At 39.8% G+C, this 19,587-nt stretch overlaps 1 protein-coding gene across 3 annotated transcripts; it reads left to right on the forward strand.

Moving 5' to 3' along the window:
* The first annotated feature begins 1,470 nt into the window (after nucleotides 1-1,470).
* On the forward strand, nucleotides 1,471-19,579 carry rhbdf1a (rhomboid 5 homolog 1a (Drosophila)). Of its 3 annotated transcripts, XM_089018817.1 has the most exons (18): nucleotides 1,471-1,617; nucleotides 1,870-2,009; nucleotides 2,302-2,409; nucleotides 3,357-3,570; nucleotides 6,769-6,975; nucleotides 8,565-8,684; nucleotides 8,767-8,930; nucleotides 12,227-12,478; nucleotides 12,551-12,662; nucleotides 12,745-12,819; nucleotides 12,900-13,061; nucleotides 13,133-13,233; nucleotides 13,300-13,363; nucleotides 14,428-14,522; nucleotides 14,589-14,664; nucleotides 14,738-14,838; nucleotides 15,832-15,985; nucleotides 17,449-19,579. In XM_089018817.1, exons 1-18 carry the CDS (start codon nucleotides 1,501-1,503, stop codon nucleotides 17,866-17,868), a joined length of 2,682 nt encoding a protein of 893 aa, XP_088874943.1. In that variant the 5' UTR covers nucleotides 1,471-1,500; the 3' UTR covers nucleotides 17,869-19,579. The 3 variants fall into 3 exon arrangements, with proteins under 3 accessions (XP_088874943.1, XP_088874944.1, XP_088874942.1); XM_089018818.1 differs by lacking the exon at nucleotides 2,302-2,409; XM_089018816.1 differs by lacking the exons at nucleotides 1,471-1,617; nucleotides 1,870-2,009; nucleotides 2,302-2,409; nucleotides 3,357-3,570 and adding an exon at nucleotides 4,496-4,861.
* The last annotated feature ends 8 nt before the right edge of the window (nucleotides 19,580-19,587 follow it).

The following is a 19,587-nucleotide window of genomic DNA, read 5'->3' on the forward strand; positions in this document are numbered from 1 at the left end:
ACATAAATAGAGCTCTGACCTTTGACCTTTCATTCACCCGCCTTGCAGCCAATAAAGAGGCAAGGCTTCTTGCGCAGCATCAGCATGCCGGTGGAAACGTCTCATATGCAATCGCCACCCCGAGACTTCTTTGATAGCCGGCGGCCGGTTTTGCAGCGCCAGTCGTCCATCACGCAGACCATCAAGAGGTGAGGCCCCCAGTGGGATTGATTGTGTGAGAAAACCCTTTTGATCTTTTCCTTTGTTTCCTTCTTTTGGTGCAAATTGCATGGCTGGTCATCTTTAACTTCCCCCGCGTACTAACATTTGATTGACAAATGTTACTACAACAGACTTTCTGGTGGCAAATTGCTTGAATTCGATATCCTGCTTGAACCGTCTCCTCAGCCCAGCTCGATAGCTCCATCGCTGCACTCTTGCTTCTCACTGCCCGTTCTTTTCTCTGTTTTCTTCTCCTTCTTCTTCCCATTGCACCTTCCTGCCCGGCGACAGCAGCAGGAGGGTTCACTTTGAGCGGATTAATACGGTGCCCGTTAAGGGCCAGCGAGCTGCCCGCCGCAGCACAGGGAAGCACCACTCGCTCTCCAGAACCCTGCTCAGGTATGCAGGGTCAAATCTTGTCAGAAAGCACACGACGCAATGATGCTGGAGGTGAACTTTGATGATGTCCTTGCTGATTTTATTTGTAACGTTCACTCCACACTCCCACAAGACACAGTTGTTTCACATAAACATAGGTTATTTGTTTATTTATTCAATTTATTGAACTCAGGACTTTTTTTGTGTAGTTTTCAAGACTTTCCCGCAATTAATATGATGACATTTCCATCTCAAACTGAAATAACATGAAGAAGCATTTTTTTTCCACTCATTGGATTGTTGAGGAGTGCTATTTTTGTTTCAAAGTGGAGACAGGAAGTGAAACATGCAGTAAAAAAAGCCCCGGCTGTGGGGCGATGCGCTTTTATTATTATTATTATTATTATTATTATTATTATTATTATTTAACACCCTGTTGTCATCAGGCCTTTTCTGGAGTAAATTTGCACTCATACTTGTCAGGCTCTGGACAAGGTTCCACTTTTGGCTAGCGTGGAAATGGAAGATGTTGCAAAAGGTGGGCATAATGTTGTTTTTCTTCTATTTCCACTTCCTGTGGGTGGAATGGAATTGTCCACAGTCACTATTGCTTCACAAGAAGATTCCCAAGGACTAAATTTAGGTCTTGACGCGCAACGTTCCGGCAAAACTTCCATCTTGTTACACAGCTTGTTAAAATCATACGTCTTGTCAACAGCGCCTTCTAGCGGAGTCAATCTGTACTGCAAGTCATTTCCTTTGGATCTTTGATTTTTGATGTTTACAGTGGCGCATTAAAGTTCTTATCTCCCTCGTGTGTGTGTGTCTGTGTGTGTGTGTACGTGTGCGTGTGCGTGTGCGTGCGCGTGTGTGTGTTTGTCTGTCTAGCTGGCAGGCCTGTGGTGGGGACACACACACAACATGGCAGAAGCGCGGCGGGAGAGCACCAGCAGTCTGCAGAGGAAGAAGCCTCCATGGCTGCGATTAGACATTCCCACCGCCCAGATGTCGCTGGATGAGCCACCCACTTTTGTTCAGGTGAGTCATCGAACTCTTAATAATAATATTATTAAATAATAATAATAATAACAGTAGAATTAAAAATCACAGCCAGTATTATTTTTTAAAATGGCAGTAAGGTTTGATTGACTTATTTTTTTCTCTCACATTTTTTGTCAATTATAATATTTTTATCGAACTAATGTGGTATTAAATATTTGACCAAAGGGATTGGGCAAGGAAACACAAATAGAGCTCTGACCTTTGACCTTTCATTCACCCACCTTGCAGCCAATAAAGAGGCAGGGCTTCTTGCGCAGCATCAGCATGCCGGTGGAAACGTCTCATATGCAATCGCCACCCCGAGACTTCTTTGATAGCCGGCGGCCGGTTTTGCAGCGCCAGTCGTCCATCACGCAGACCATCAAGAGGTGAGGCCCCCAGTGGGTTTGATTGACAGACTTGTGTGAGAAAACCCTTTTGATCTTTTCCTTTGTTTCCTTCTTTTGATGCAAATTGCATGGCTACTCACATTTGATTGACAAATGTTACTACAACAGACTTTCTGGTGGCAAATTGCTTGAATTCGATATCCTGCTTGAACCGTCTCCTCAGCCCAGCTCGATAGCTCCATCGCTGCACTCTTGCTTCTCACTGCCCGTTCTTTTCTCTGTTTTCTTCTCCTTCTTCTTCCCATTGCACCTTCCTCCTGCCCGGCGACAGCAGCAGGAGGGTTCACTTTGAGCGGATTAATACGGTGCCTGTTAAGGGCCAACGAGCTGCCCGCCGCAGCACAGGGAAGCACCACTCGCTCTCCAGAACCCTGCTCAGGTATGCAGGGTCAAATCTTGTCAGAAAGCACACGACGCAATGATGCTGGAGGTGAACTTTGATGATGTCCTTGCTGATTTTATTTGTAACGTTCACTCCACACTCCCACAAGACACAGTTGTTTCACATAAACATAGGTTATTTGTTTATTTATTCAATTTATTGATTGATATTTACCCTTTTATGCACTATGTAGCTAAAATACATATAATATTAATATATTCTCATTTTTAATTGTTCGTTTAATTTAATGATGTAAACAGTTCTTGAACCAAATATGGCTTCCTTGATCATGTTGTTTGATGTATGTGAAAATGTTTCTTATCATACGAGAGTGGCTGCTTTTCCAGCAGCTCATGTACAGTGGGACCTCAGTTTACGAACCCCTTGGCTCACGAACTTTTCGGTTTATGAACGTTACATTTATGAAAATTTTACCTTGGCACAACAACTATTTTTCGGGATACACACGGAGCTGCCACAATGAGTGATGTGTCGTTCGTGAAGGAGCCCGTTCTCCAAACAAGGAAATGGCTGCGGACTTTTTTTTGTGCTCTATTCCCGCCCCCGGGAATAGATATATATATACAAATGCATAAATACATAATAAATACACAAATTAATGCATAAATAAATACATACATTAGGAAGTGTGTGTGTGTGTGTGTGTGTGTGTGTGTGTGTGTGTGTCGTGTGCGTGTGTGTGTGTGTGTGTGTGTGTGTGTGTGTGTGTGTGTGTGCGTGCGTGCGTGCTGTCTGTCTGTCTGTCTGTCTGTCTGCGACATGTTATCCTTCAGCTCACAACAAACATGCCCTGACATGTTCCCTTGCATTTATTATGACATCTGGGGAAGTGTCGTCTCTTTCACCTTCATGTCCTTATCTTATCAACGAATGCCTCAATTGTTCATAACCATGAACTGAATGCCGGCTGTTTTTGGCACCAGGGGCACGGCCGACTGGTTCGGGGTCAGCAAGGATTGCGACGCCACGCAAAAATGGCAGCGCAAGAGCCTCCGCCACTGCAGCCTACGCTATGGCAAGCTCAAGCCGCAGGTGATTCGGGAGATGGACCTGCCGAGCCAGGATAACATCTCGCTCGCCAGCACCGAGACGCCGCCTCCGCTGTATGTGCCCTCCTCTTCGCATGGCATGCAGAAGGTAAATAAAAACAAAAACCAATACCTGCTATTTTATTTTTTTAATAGCTCCACAAATAACCCGCACAAGCCATCTGTACACTTGATGCAAAAAGCTATAAACCCAGCTAAACAGAACACAATTGATGAGGAAAAGTAAATTATCCGACAAAGACCTACATGGGATCATTCCTCAAGAGGTGAAAGAAGAAGGTTACATTCCTCATCAAGTGTTTAATGCTGATGAAACTCCATTCCATCAAGCCATCAACGACCGTCACAAAGGTAAATAAAACGACTTTATTATATAGTATAGTTTATTGCTTTAATTATAATACCATAGCACATTTATTATACATAAAATAGGGTATATTTTGTGTAGTTTTAAGGATTAGAAAATTAGAAAGTAGAAAATTATGTTTTATGGGGACCTGGAAACGGATTATTCTCATTTTTAATGGTTTCCTATGGGAAATTATTGTTTGGAAGACACACTTTACGCCTTGCACACACTTTCTGGGAACCAATTAAGTTCGTAAGCTGAGGTATCACTGTAGATGTTTTGCAATGAAAACCCCAAAACAGAGGCTTCATTCGAAAACACAATTGACATGCTAACAGTTGGTATTAGTTAGATAAAAACAAGTTGTATATTTTTTTATTATTTTAAAAACAATTAAAAAATACTTGTGTTTTGTGCTCTATTCCCCGCCCCCGAGGAATAGATATATGTACAAATGCATAAATACATAATAAATACACAAATTAATACATAAGTGAATACATACATTAGGAAGTGTGTGTGTGTGTGTGTGTGTGTGTGTGTGTGTGTGTGTGTGTGTGTGTGTGTGTGTGTGTGTGTGTGTGTGTGTGTGTGTGTGTGTGCGTGTGCGTGCGTGCGTGTCTGTCTGTCTGTCTGTCTGTCTGTCTGCGACATGTTATCCTTCAGCTCACAACAAACATGCCCTGACATGTTCCCTTGCATTTATTATGACATCTGGGGAAGTGTCGTCTCTTTCACCTTCATGTCCTTATCTTATCAACGAATGCCTCAATTGTTCATAACCATGAACTGAATGCCGGCTGTTTTTGGCACCAGGGGCACGGCCGACTGGTTCGGGGTCAGCAAGGATTGCGACGCCACGCAAAAATGGCAGCGCAAGAGCCTCCGCCACTGCAGCCTACGCTATGGCAAGCTCAAGCCGCAGGTGATTCGGGAGATGGACCTGCCGAGCCAGGATAACATCTCGCTCGCCAGCACCGAGACGCCGCCTCCGCTGTATGTGCCCTCCTCTTCGCATGGCATGCAGAAGGTAAATAAAAACAAAAACCAATACCTGCTTCTCATCAATACAATGCAACCGCAAAGGAAAAAAATCAGAATCAGAATCATCTTTATTGCCAAGTATGTAGAACACACAAGGAATTTGTTTCCGGTAGAACACGCTGCACTAGTATCGTCGTCAAAAAAAAAAAAATGCTAAGTGGCACTATACAGTTCCATTTTGGCTACAAATTGCTAATTTATTTAAAGGTAAATTCCAATTGGGAAATCGTGGAATCTCAATTTACATGTGTTTCTTCTACCACCACATGAAAGCACATTTATTTTATTTTTTTAATAGGCTTCAAGCCATTTCATGCCAATCACATTTGAAGTTCCCGGTCAAACTAAACATCAAATAAAGGGAAGTACCGTGATACCTCTGTTTACGAACCCCTTGGCTTACGAACTTTTCGGTTTACGAACGTTACATTTATGAAAATTTTACCTTGGCATACGAACTATTTTACGTAAGGCAGAATGTAGACTGCAAGATTAAAATATCCCATCAATCAGGCTCCACAAATAACCCGCACAAGCCATCTGTACACTTGATGCAAAAAGCTATAAACCCAGCTAAACAGAACACAATTGATGAGGAATAAGGTAAAATTATCGCCGACAAAGATCCTACATGGGATCATTCCTCAAGATGGTGAAAGAAGAAGGTTACATTCCTCATCAAGTGTTTAATGTTGATGAAACCGGTCACTCCACTCCATCAAGCCATCGACCGTCACAAAGGTAAATGAAACGACTTTATTATACAGTAGTTTATTTCTTTAATTATCATACCATAGCACATTTATTATACATAAAATAAGGTATATTTTGTGTAATTTTAAGGCTTAGAAAATTAGAAAGTAGAAAATTTTATGGGGACGTGGAAACGGATTATTCTCATTTTTAATGGTTTCCTATGGGAAATTATTGTTTGTAAGACACACTTTACGCCTTGCACACACTTTCTGGGAACCAATTAAGTTCGTAAGCTGAGGTATCACTGTAGATGTTTTGCAATGAAAACCCCAAAACAGAGGCTTCATTCGAAAACACAATTGACATGCTAACAGTTGGTATTAGTTAGATAAAAACAAGTTGTATATTTTTTTTATTATTTTAAAAACAATTTAAAAAATACTTGTGTTAGTAGGTAGCCTTACCCCATTTCAGTTGAAAAAAGTCGGGAGTAATCGCTAAATATTAGAATGCGTTCGTGATCACGCTGTGCAATTTTTACTCCGGCCAAATCTCCTTTCTGCTCTTTCTAAATTCTCAAGAATTGAATTTGTGTTGCATTGTGGGATGCGGCGGCCATTTTGGGCAAGCTGTAACCACTGTGATCGTAGACGGTACGAAAATACAACAAGGCGAACGTCTTGTACAGTGAGTTACTTGTGAACATAACGTGTTATTTCATCATTAAACATTAGCTTTTGATTTCTTTCTGAATCGTACGGAATTTTAACTTCACATTACTGACATAAAAGTCAATGTAACTTTTTTTAAGACATGGAATGGAAATAGGACTTCCGTTTATGAATGTATGAATTCATGCAGCAAATGAAATTCAGAATCTTAAGAGAACAGTGGCTTGCGTTTAATGTGCTACTGTAGTCATGATTGGAGTTACGGTTTCCTCTCCAATTTCGGGAAACCATTACAATGTGTCATCTCCTCCACACATTAGAAAAATAACGCACAAACAAATAATGAATAACTAGTTTTAAAATTTGAAGTACAAAATAATGACTGTTATTGTGGTTCACAATGACAATTTGAAATTTCGGTTGGGACTTTAATTTCACAAGTTTTATTTGCTGTCGCGGGCCGAATAAAATGATGTGACGGGCCACATTTAGCCCCAGGGCCTTGACTTTGACACCTGTGCCGTAGATCGTCGACCCGCTGGCTCGCGGTCGGGCCTTCCGCATGGTGGAGGAAGTGGACGGATACAGCGTACCTCAGACGCCCATCACGCCCGGGGCAGCGTCGCTCTGCTCCTTCACCAGCTCGCGCTCGGGCCTCAACCGGATTCCCCGCCGACGCAAGAGGGAGTCGGTGGCCAAGATGAGCTTCAGGGCGGCGGCGGCGCTTGTCAAGGTGAGCCCGGATTTTTCAGACACTTGATTAGGAACACCTAATCTTGTCTAAACTGGTGTTGCAAGCCTTAAATGGGACCCATTCGGGTAATTTAGAGTTAGTCATATTTATTATGACAATATTTCAAAGTAGCCTATTTTCTACACTATAAGGCGCACCTAAAACAAAAACATGTTTCAAAAGCTGACCCTGAGCCTCGTAATCCGGTGTGTTTAATGTATGGAAAACATTTTAAAATGGGTCGTTCATTGAAGGTGCCCCTTATCATGCGGTGCACCTTATGTATAGAAAGGGTTTTTAAATATGTCATTTGTTGAAGGTGCGCCTTATACAGTGTTTCAGAAATTACGGTAATTATTTTTGTAATAATTCACTTTTGTCTCTTTATTTGACCTCAAAGAAATTCTCATATGGACACCTGCTTATTTTTTAAGGTGATTCAAGTACATTTTATTTTTTTAATAGAATAGTTGTCTCAAAGTTTTTATGCAAATTTTTCGACCTGATTTTTCAAAAAGCGTTCTGTCCTAATCTCGAATTTAACTCCTTCACTGCAATTGCCGAATTTATTTGGGTATTGAAAAGCATGACTGTGAGCGCCATTCCCAAATTTGTTTGGGTTTTGGTTTTTCTTGCCGGGGTTGCCGATAAAGCGCTGGTTAGACCTCTGGCAATGTTTTTCCCTCCCACGAGGGGGCAGCATTTGCCTTTTGTACAACCACCCCGATTTCAAGCTCCGATAACTCCAGACCCATATAATTTAGGAATTAACTTTTCTGACGAAAGAAGAGAGTCTAAGGTTTCTTACGCTGCATTGAATGTTTATGTACCATATTTATTCGAATAAAACGCGCAAAATGTTCGACCGCGTTATAAACGAGGACTGGGAAAAACATTTCATGTATATTTAATGCTTTATCCTTGCAGGAGGGGGACAGCATTTCCAAGGCTATTCTCACCCTTCAGTTTCGATTCTCGGAAAGACCTGATCACGCTGATTCCTTTTTTTTAATTATTGTTGATTACCATTTCTTTAGCTACGCTTCATTTCCTTTCCTTGCCTCGCCCACACTGAAACATGAGTTGAGCATTGCTATTTTGCACAATTACCAATATCCAGAGTTTTGATTCAGTGTTTCTCTTCTTCTTTTCCTTTCGGCTTTTCCCTTCAAGGGTTCGCCACAGCAAATCAGTGTCCTGCATCTTTAGAGGTTTGATCCGCATGTTTGTTTTGGCCAAGCTTTTACGTCGGATGCCCTTCCTGACACAACCCTCTGTATTTTTCTGGGCTTGGGACCGGTTTACATCGTCAATAAATGATTTCTATCATAATGCTTGGTCTGAGCCGAGAAAAAAAAACACAATTTTATACAGATTTTTAATTGAAAATTAGGGGTGCGCGTTATACATGTGTGCGTGTTCTACTCGAATAAATACGGTCCTAAAAGTCAATATTCCGTGGATACTGCAATTTGAGTGAAAATGTCAAAAACCCTAGCACTGGAGAGGACACATCGTCTGGCAGTGAATGAGCCATTTGAGTTCATGTGTATTTAATGAGTGCTTATGCGTGTTGGGTGCTTCTTTAGGGGCGCTCCATACGGGACGGCACCCTTCGACGGACCCAAAGACGGAGCTTCACCCCCGCCAGCTTCATGGAGGAAGATATCGACTTTCCCGATGAGCTGGACACGTCCTTCTTTGCCCGAGTAAGTCTGCCAAAAAGCACCGCTGCCTCATGCGCTTTGTATTCGCACCATTCCAAGTGTTTATTTATTTTTTGTTCCTCAGGATGTTCTGATGCACGAAGAGTTGTCCACTTTTGCCGACGAGGTGTTTGAATCTCCGTCGGAGGCGGCGATGAAAGAGGCCGAGCAAAGTGACAAGAAGGATGAAATCGAGCTGACGGGAAGCGCGCTGGATAAAACGGCGCTGGAGAGGAGTCACCTGATGCTGTGAGTTTGCCACCTGTAGATGGCGCTGCGCCAGAGGAATTCTCAAGCAAGGTGTCATTCTGTGGATTTTTTTTATTTAAAAGACAGAAAAAAATTGGACGTTTTCAAAATTAAGATGGTCAAAGATGCAATGAATCTTCAATTGAGCTTGTTTTTTTTATGTTACCATTGACAATCTTTTGAAATATTTTATTTTTGTTACAATATTATATTCTCACAATTTATTTTTTTTCTAATTCTGCAAATACCTTTTTTGCATTTTGGATCTGAATGAAAACAATTTTTTTTTTCCTGAGAATTTTTTTGTTTTATTATTACGCTTTTTGGGCCAAAATCAATTCAGAATTTTTGATAATTTATTGCACGACAATTTTTTTAACCGTTTTAATTCATTACATGGGCTAAATCAGGCATGGGCAAACTACGGCCCGCGGGCCACATACGGCCCGTTAGGCTTTTCAATCCGGCCCGCCGAATTTGCCCAAATTATAGTACAAACAGTGTCTAAAACTCATGACAAAAAGCGAGCGAACAACAGGGCAGATAACTGAAAAGTTGCCTGCCTCATTTTTCCCAACTTGAAGCAAAATGAGACCAATCCCAATTAGAAACATTGTCACAAAGTATAAAGTTTTTTTTTTAAATCAAGAATGCACCAACTACAAATGCTAGCTTGCATAATTTACGTCAAATGCGCATGGCTGTAAATTTCGCCACAGTAGTTGATTGTCATTGTGGTGCACAATGCAACGTTTGCATTGATTCCTACGAGCCACTAAGCCCCTTTCATAAGTCTCACGTACACTTTACAGTCACGGTTTAATGTAAATTTACGTTTTGTAGCCTCACATATGTTGTTAGCTTCTTTTGAATCTTTCTTCTAGTTTGAGGTTCTGTGCATCTATTTTGGAAAATGACATGCAATTGCACGACTTTGTAACGCTTGCGAAAGTCCGGAAGAAAGAAGCAGGCTTCTGATTGGCTGCCGAGCCGAGTATGCAAATTTCAACTGCAGGTAGTCTATGTTTGTGTGCTCGGCGACGGTACACGTGTATTGTTAGCGCGTGACGGCGAGAGCGTCCGTGGCGAGTTTGTTGAGCGCGCGGTCAGGACCAACCATCTATGATTTGGCGGAATTTAACACAAGTAGGTATTATTGAGCTTGAATATTTCGTTGTGTAATCATATGTTTTGAATGTTGAAAGTGATTCCATTTTTCAATAAATGTTGATTTCTTTGCCCCTTCGATGGAAACTTAAAAACAGACGCAATCTTGATAAATCTCAGTGCATATGTTATTTTAATCTATTTCCATTTCCTCCTCCAAGTATCTGCGAAATAGTCTGTAAATGCCATATCTTGCATATTCCTTGAGACAAATTTATTAACTGATCAGGGATATTTTTCACATTTGAAAGACAGTTAATAAATTGGGTTGTAGTGTTTTTACTGTGCTATGAGGTTTGTACATACTACATTTAAAGGACAACCGGCACCATTTTTTGTTTTTGTTTCCCACTGACATCAGAAAAACGTTTTATAGCATCTAAAATACCCAAATCAGGCAGGCTGATATTTTTAGTTAAATGAAAAACACCAATAAAAATGACTTCAAAATGAATCCGGAAATGGTCAGTTTCAGAAGGTCCCACCCCTCTGTTCGTGACGTCACGCCAAGACGTCGTGCCTTGCTCGAGAATCAAAACAATGGCTTCAGATTCGGAGAAGATGTTTTCTTGTTCTTGTTCTTCTGAAGAGGAAAGCATAAATGTTTGCAATTGATTCTAGGAGTCCTCCCATATCAATTCGAGCCGTCAATGACAGCAATGTAGCACCCAGAAAAAGCAGAAGATTGCGCCCAAGCTCCGTTGGAAATGGGCTGATTTGTCAGCTGGGAATTTGTGTCAGCGAATATCAAATAGTAGTCTTGGTGCAACACACAACGATTCACCATCGCTTTATTTATGTGTTTTCCTTCTAATTTCGCCATCAACACAGATCAACACGAAGTTTACAGACCAAACAAAGTACCCAAAATGCATTGTATGTCGCTTTCTCGGTCAGGGGCGGTCACATGGGGATCGTCATCAACTCGAAAACAAGACTTCATATATTCAGCGCAAGTCTTAAAACGTAAAGTATAGCTATATGCTGTGGAATCTTTGTAAAATACGCTCAGTCGAAGTCATTTGAAGTGATTTTATAAATTATGGACATAACTTGTTCGGAGTATTTCCGGCCCAAACACTCCCTCCAAATGCTCCTGGCCCGGCCCCTCTGTCAAATTTTAGAACCCAATGCGGCCCGCGAGTCAAAAAGTTTGCCCACCCCTGGGCTAAATAGTAGTTTTTAAATGTTTTTAAAGAAAATTCACTCTGTGTACTTTATATATATATATAAATATATATATATATATATATATATATATATATATATATATATATATATATATATATATATATATATATATATATATATATATATATATATGTATGTATGTATGTATGTGTATGTATGTATGTATATGTGTATGTATGTATGTATGTGTGTGTGTGTATATATATGTATATATGTATATATATATATATATATATATATATATATATGTATATATGTATGTATATATGTATATATATGTGTATATATGTATATGTATATATATGTATATATATATCCTCCATACGGGAATGTCATGCAATGACATGATCAAAAATTCTGAATTGATTTTGACCCCAAAAAAATACTACAAAACAAATTTCCCCATTGTGGGACGAATAAAGGTTGACTGATTCTGATTCTGAAATAACTTAAATTGGCCAACATCCGTTACAAATACAGTAAAGTCTCGTTATATCGATATTCAAGGGAGTCCGAAAAAATATCGATATAACCGGGACTATCGATATATCCGACCCTGTTTGCATGTAATTTTCTCCGTGCGTGCATAGAAATAATATCGATATAACCGGGACTATCGATATATCCGATATCGATATAACGAGACTTTACTGTAATAATAAAAAAAATAATTTGGAAAAAATTATTCGTCTTTTCATTCATATCCAAAATACTAAAAAAAATCATCTGCAAAATACATCAATAAGCTCTCTCCGAAGAATTCAAAAGATTTTTTTATGGTGTATTTTTCACTATGTATCGCATATGTAAACAATTGTGAGATCCAATATACAAAAAAAAAAAAATCAAAAATTTGCATCTTACAACGTGAAGTACAGCTCTTTTTCAAATATGATCAGCGCCTTATTTCTGTCTTGTGTCCACATGACGACGCATAGCCCTTTGGAGCGAGGGTGGCGTAAAGCCAAAGAGGGCACGCCGGGCCCGCCCAAGGTGCCCTTGCGTCAGGAGGTGGTCAGTGTCAGCGGGCAGCGTCGAGGTCAACGCATCGCCGTACCCGTCAAGAAACTATTCGCCCGCGAAAAGAGGCCTTACGGACTGGGCATGGTGGGCAAGCTGACCAACCGCGTGTACCGCAAGCGCATCGACAGCTACGTTAAGAGGCAGATCGAGGACATGGATGATCACAGGTCCACATTTGATTCATCAAGTGTTTCTTGAGTCAACATTTTTTTTTCTTAATCTCTCCTCCCTCCCCACAGACCTTTTTTTACCTACTGGATCACTTTTGTCCACATGCTCATCACCATCCTGGCCGTGTGCATCTACGGCATCGCGCCGGTGGGCTTCTCCCAGCATGAGACGGTTGATTCTGTGAGTGTCGCACACTTGACGTTTTTGCGGAGGTGGGAATCTTCTTGACTGTTTTGGTCTTTCATTTTTGTCGTGTGGGCAGGTTTTAAGAAACAAAGGCGTGTACGAAAATGTCAAGTTTGTACAGCAGGAGAACTTCTGGATCGGGCCGAGCTCGGTAAGCGCACGGTTCAATTCGAGCATGGAAATGTACAATTGAGACGCTGCGTAGTGCGAATCTTCTCGTCACCCTTACAGGAGGCACTGATCCACCTGGGGGCCAAATACTCTCCGTGCATGCGGCAGGATAAGCAAGTTCATGAGTTCATCAGGGAAAAACGAGACATTGAACGCAACTCTGCTTGCTGCGTGCGCAACGATCGCTCGGGCTGCGTCCAGACATCAGAGGAGCAGTGCTCGGTTCGTATAGCGCCGTCTTTTATTTGTATGTCGTCGCAAGTGTACTTCTGACTGGTCCGTTCCTTGCGCAGAGCACTCTGGCTGTGTGGGTGAAGTGGCCGCGGCATTCCAGCACGCCTCAGCTCAACGGGAAAGCCAGACATTACGGCTCCGTCTGCCATCAGGACCCCAGGTACGCCTCCTGAAAGCGCGCTGTTAAGCGAGAGCAGGCTATTAACGGCTGGGTTGTCCCTGTCAGCACATGTCTGGAGCCTGCCTCGGTCCCGCCGCACGAGTGGCCAGACGACATCACCAAGTGGCCAGTGAGTAGAGTTTTTCTTATTTGTTTGTATGTTTGTTTGTTTATGTGTTTGTATGTTTGTTTATTTGTATTATTTACACATTTATTTATCATGTTTTGTTATTTTTTTGTTTGTATTGATTTATTTGTTTTTTCATTGTTTTTATAGTTATTGTATAGTCGAGCTAACTACCTAGCTATCTAGCTTTCTACCTAGCTAGCTAGACAGCTAGCTAGATCTATTTTTATTCATTTTGTTTATTTGTTTGTTTATGTATTTATTTATTTGGATGTTTGTTTGTTTTTCATGTTTGTTTATTTGTATTATTTACACATTTATTTATCATGTTTTTTGTTTTTTTTTTTTGTTTGTTTATCTGTTTATTTATCTGCTTATACATTTGTTTTTTAATTTTCTGTAAATACATTTTATAGTTATAGTATAGTCTGGCTATCTAGCTAACTAGCTATCTAGGTATCTAGCTAACTAGCTAGATCTATTTTTATTCATTTTGTTTATTTGTTTATTTACTTGTTTATTTCTGTATTTATTTACATATTTATTTGCACATGTTTTATTGATAGTGTGTTTATTTTTTATTATAATAAAAAAATATTTGTTTATTTACACATTTATTTATCTATCAGTTTATTTGTTTTGTTTGTTTGTTTGTTCGGTTTTTTTACTGCATGCTCTGGCTAGCAATTTCTTCAGCAGTTTATCTATGTGAAACAATTATTTATTTTATTATTCTATTTTTATATTTTATATATATATATATATATATATATATATATATATATATATATATATATATATATATATATATATATATATATATATATATATATATACACACACACAGTAAAGTCTCGTTATATCGATATCGGATATATCGATAGTCCCGGTTATATCGATACTATTTCTATGCACGCACGGAGAAAATTACATGCAAACAGGGTCGGATATATCGATAGTCCCGGTTATATCGATATTTTTTCGGACTCCCTTGAATATCGATATAACGAGACTTTACTATATATATATATATATATCTTATCACGAATGTGGTCGTCTACGGTTAGATTTGTACCAGGTCAAACACAGGGAACCACACCAACCTGCCTCACATTGACTGCACCATCACGGGCCGACCTTGCTGCATCGGAACCAAGGGGAGGTAGGGAAACCTTTATTTATTTATTTTCTTTTTAATTAGCTCTGACTTGGCTTTTTTTTGTTCAAGGTGTGAAATCACATCGCGGGAATATTGTGACTTCATGAATGGCTTTTTTCACGAGGAAGCCACTCTCTGCTCCCAAGTAAGCTCTGTTTTCCAATTGTGAGTTCTTTTTATTCTAAGATGGATTTCAATCTCATTGCTTTGTCTTTCAGGTGCATTGCATGGATGACGTATGCGGACTTCTGCCTTTCCTCAATCCTGAAGTCCCAGATCAGTTTTACAGACTCTGGCTTTCACTTTTCCTGCATGCGGGGTAAGTCTTTGTGAGATACAGATGCGCTCTGTCGATTTGGTGTTTTAACATTTAGCCTGACATGTTGGGGCAGTCTTCATCAAGAGGAACTATGAACATTTTCTCTTTTCCGTCTCTGTGATTGGAAGCTCCGTCCATTAAAACTAAAGTAAACCATACTTGAAGGACAACCGACACCTCCGAACAAGTTGCGTCCATTATTTGTAAAATCCCTTCAAATGACTTCTACTGAGCGCATTTTACAAAGATTCCACGGCATATAGCTATATTTTACATTTTAAGACTCGCGCTGAATATTCAGGAAGTCTTGTTTTCGAGTTGATGACGATTCCTGAAGTGACGTCACATTAGGAACACCCATGACCGACAAAGCGACACACAATGCATTTTGGGCACTTTTTTTTCAGCTGAAAACACAGTGTTGATCGCGAAATTAGAAGGAAAACTACATAAATAACGCGATGGTGAGTCCTTGACTACCAATTGCGGTAACACCATAAATAAGGTGTAATTCCCAGCAGACAAATCAGCCCATTTCCAACGGAGCTTGTGGGCCATCTTGTGCATTTTCTGGGATGCTACATTGGAGTCCAGATGGCTCGAATTGATACGGAAGGACTTCTTTAATCGATTGCAAACATGTATGCTTTCCTCTTCAGAACTATTTGAATCATATTCATAACCGGATGAGTAACATGATAGCATCTTCTCCGAATCTGAACTCTCTGAAGCCATTGTTTTGATTCTGGAGCAAGGCATTTTGTGGAGGTGACGTCACAAACAAGGGGGCGGGACTTTCTGAATCTCGCCATTTCCGAGTGCATTTTGTGGCAGTTTTGGGACACCTTAAGTCATTTTTATTTGTGTTTTGCATTTGACTAAAAATATCAGCCTGTGTGTTTTGGGTATTTTAGATGCTATAAAACGTTTTTCTAATGTCAGTTACAAAATAACAAAAATGGTGTCGGTTGTTCTTCCGTGCCGTCCTGCCAGGGTCCTTCACTGCATGGTGTCGGTGGCATTCCAGATGACCATCCTGAGAGACCTGGAGAAACTGGCGGGATGGCTGCGCATCTCCATCATTTACATCGTCAGCGGCATCACTGGAAACCTGGCGTCTGCCATCTTCCTGCCGTACAGAGCCGAGGTGAGCTACGCACATTGAGAAACGCACGCCAGGGCGTCTTGGTTCACACTTTGGTCATTTTGGTCAAAAATTAGCCACAACCAAAAGTGATATAGTAGAGATGTGGAGTTACTCCAGAATGCTTAGCTTGTAAAATACTGTAAGAACAGAATGTTGGATGCATGCTAAAATGTTACGTGTTACATGTTTGTTACATATTAGTGTTACAAATGGATTTTGACAAATTATTAGGTTTTTTTTAGATTAAAATTGGTGCATCCTAAGGCTGGGTTTTGTGTTTTCTAATTATTTAAAACAATAAAAAGAAAAAGAAAAAACAAACAATTGAAATAAGTACCGATAACATCAATGAAACATGCAAAATAGGAATCATATTGGTTTCAATTAGATTAGAATTTTGCTTAATTTAATAGATTTTTTTTCCTCGTGATTTTGGTCTTTCTAGTCCTACAAAAAATGCAAAAAGGCTGGGTGTTTTTTTTTTCATTTAAAACAAAATTAAAATAAAACAGATCATATTTTCCTCACATTGGATTTGGGGGGGGGGGGGAATGATAACCTCTTTTTATTTTACTCATCACATCATAAAAGCTGGGGTTGGTGTTTTCTAATCGTGTAAAAAATACCAAAAAATAAAAAACAGTGACATACACATCAAATCGGACATTTATAATACTCCGAATATGAGTATTAATATCAATTAGATTACAATTAGGTTAGTTGAAGTGATTTTTTTCTGGTCTTTCCAGTGCTACAAATAAGTGTAAAAAGTCAGTGTTTTTCATTTTAATCTAAATAAAAATAAATAATAATAATAAAAATGATGTGATATTTTCTTAACACTGGATTTGATGGGGGATATTGTCAACCTCTTTATTTTACTTGAACAATTGTCATCTGTGTATGAACTCTATTGGGAATATATTTGAGAGAAGACAGTATGTAGCCGTCTAAATTCATTCACTGGCCAGACGATGTGCAAAAATGTGTCCGTTCCAGGGTTTTTGTCATTATCACTCGAATTCCAGGACCCACAGAATATTGACTTTTAGGACGACATAAACATTCAATGCAGCGTAAGAAACCTTAGACTCTTTTCTTTCATCAGAAAAAAAGAGTTAATTCCTAAGTTATATGGGTCTGAGGTTATCTGAACTTGAAATGAGGGCAGCTGTACAAAATACAATGCGATAGATGCATATTGGTTTGTATAGGGCTTTAACAACAGCTGAATCTGGAACAAAGCGCTAACATAGAAAAAAAGGGTAATACTGCCCCCTTGTAGTAGGGGAAAAACATTGCCAGAGGTTTGGCCAGCGCTTTATCGGCACCTAAGCAAGAAGGAACAAAACCCGAACAAATTCGGGAACGTCAACGTCATATTTTCAATTCCCGAATACATTTGTGAATGGCAGTGAATAATATAAATTGAAAATATTTCCTTTCGGCATTTGGCTGCTCAGGTGGGACCGGCGGGCTCTCAGTTCGGCATCCTGGCCTGCTTATTTGTGGAGTTGTTCCAGAGCTGGCAGATCCTGGCCCAACCTTGGGTGGCCTTCACCAAACTGCTGTGCGTGGTACTCTTCCTGTTCGCTTTCGGCCTGCTGCCGTGGATCGACAACTTTGCCCACTTCAGCGGCTTTGTGTCGGGCTTCTTCCTGTCCTTCGCCTTCCTGCCCTACATCAGCTTCGGCCGCATGGACCTGTACCGCAAGCGCTGCCAGATTATCGTCTTCCTGCTGGTATTCGTGGGCCTCTTCTCTGGCCTGGTCGTGCTCTTCTACGTCTACCCCATCAAGTGCGATTGGTGCGAGCTGCTTACCTGCATCCCCTTCACGGACAAATTTTGCGAGAAGTACGACCTCAACGCGCATCTCCACTGAGGCCTTGCCCTCCCTCCCAACCAATCAGGTCAGAATGGGACGTTTTGAAACCACTTGAACTCCGTTGGCGAGACGCTTTGAGGTTTTTCTATTCTGGTCGAGATACGAGTAATGTGTCATCGTTGTTTTTGAATCACCGCCCTTCCGCTCAGCTCATTACCTCACACTCCTTATGACGCTCAGTGCTTCACCGAGTGTCTGATATACCGAAGCCAGAGAAAGAGCTAATCGTTGGTATTTCAGTCTTGACGTGGAGATTTTTAACAGGAGGAGGATCAGGACCACGTGCGGGGGAAGAAAATGTGACTTAGCACTCAAATGTCTTTTTTTTTTAGTTTGAAAACATAGCTTGACCGTATGAATTAGAATTGTAACTTGAATTCCACATTTTTTTTTCTTTTATATTAATTCATTAGAAGGCCCTTTGCATTCACAACAACTCTTAAAAAACCAGATTCACTTTTCATGTCACTTGCAATGGTGGATTTGTAAGTTTTTTTTTTTAATAGACCATTAAAAAACAAAAATCTCACATTTGGAAAAAGGCACACTTATCATTTTGTACATATTTGTACTAGCACTTGAACAATAAATAAATAAATAAATTAATTAATTTAAAAAAACGAATACTTGCGAATTTGACAAATATTTGTTCCTATGATAATTTTCTAACTTCCAAAGCACTATTTTCACGTCACAGTTACAAGATAAGACATGGGAGCACTTTTTCATGAGTCACAAACAGGTTATGTACACTTGCAATACACAATACAATACACATGGATTTATATAGCGCATTAACAACAGCTGAAGCTGGAACAAAGCGCTTAACATGGACAGCTATCATATACAGGAAATAAAGCAGTCACAACGATCGTAGAAAGCACCAGGGAGTAAAACCAAGATGAAATCGGAATCATGCCGAATGCCAAAGAGTACAAGTGAGTTTTGAGGCGGGTAAAAACGATATATATATATATATATATATATATATATATATATATATATATATATATATATATATATATATATATATATATATTCTCGGTTGGGCAGAATTCCCTACTACATGTCCAAATTTGGTCAATTTCATCCCCCCCGAAGTGTCTACTATTGCGCTGTTCTTCTGTTTTAACAAATTATTGACCAACCAAAATGATGCAATGTTCATGATTCAACAGACTCACATTTTTTTTCATGGAGCGAAAACACATTTTCATCCATTCAGAATTCTTATCAGTGCAACTATAAAGTAATTGCTCAATGAAACATACATATTTTCTTTTATCTATTTGATTGGACCTGAATCATCCACAAGAGTCCTCTGCAATTTAAAATTCACTTATTTTTAATTATTATTACAATCCCCCCCAACCCCCACTTGGTTCTTATCCTTTTCCGCAGAACTCCTTCAGGCAATCTCAAACATAAAGCAGGGACAAACCACAACAAATAGAAATCCAATATCAAAACCGTTGGTGCCTTGTTTGAAAGAAAAATGTACCAACTACTACTGCCATTGTTTTTTTTTTTTTTTTTTTTTTCGTTACATGATGCTGAGCACTCAAATGTTTTTCTTTTTCCTTGTATGTTGTTTTATTGCTTCCTCAGAAGTGATGTTTGTCTTGAAAATGGCAGCGTTTTAGCTCCCCGTCTACTCACATGTAACTGGAAAAAAAGAGAGGAAAAAAAGATACAAATAATCACAGTGTGTGCGTG

Source organism: Hippocampus bargibanti, linkage group LG17 (assembly GCF_051943395.1).
Source record: "Hippocampus bargibanti isolate YZ-2025 linkage group LG17, ASM5194339v1, whole genome shotgun sequence".
NCBI lineage: Eukaryota > Metazoa > Chordata > Actinopteri > Syngnathiformes > Syngnathidae > Hippocampus > Hippocampus bargibanti.

Coding starts and splice junctions, on each gene's coding strand:
- rhbdf1a (XM_089018817.1), top strand. CDS start 1,501: ATGGCAGAAGCGCGGCGGGAGAGCACCAGCAGTCTGCAGAGGAAGAAG. Junction 2,410..3,356: donor CTCTCCAGAACCCTGCTCAG/GTATGCAGGGTC, acceptor TTTTGGCACCAG/GGGCACGGCCGACTGGTTCG. Junction 14,839..15,831: donor TCACTTTTCCTGCATGCGGG/GTAAGTCTTTGT, acceptor CCGTCCTGCCAG/GGTCCTTCACTGCATGGTGT.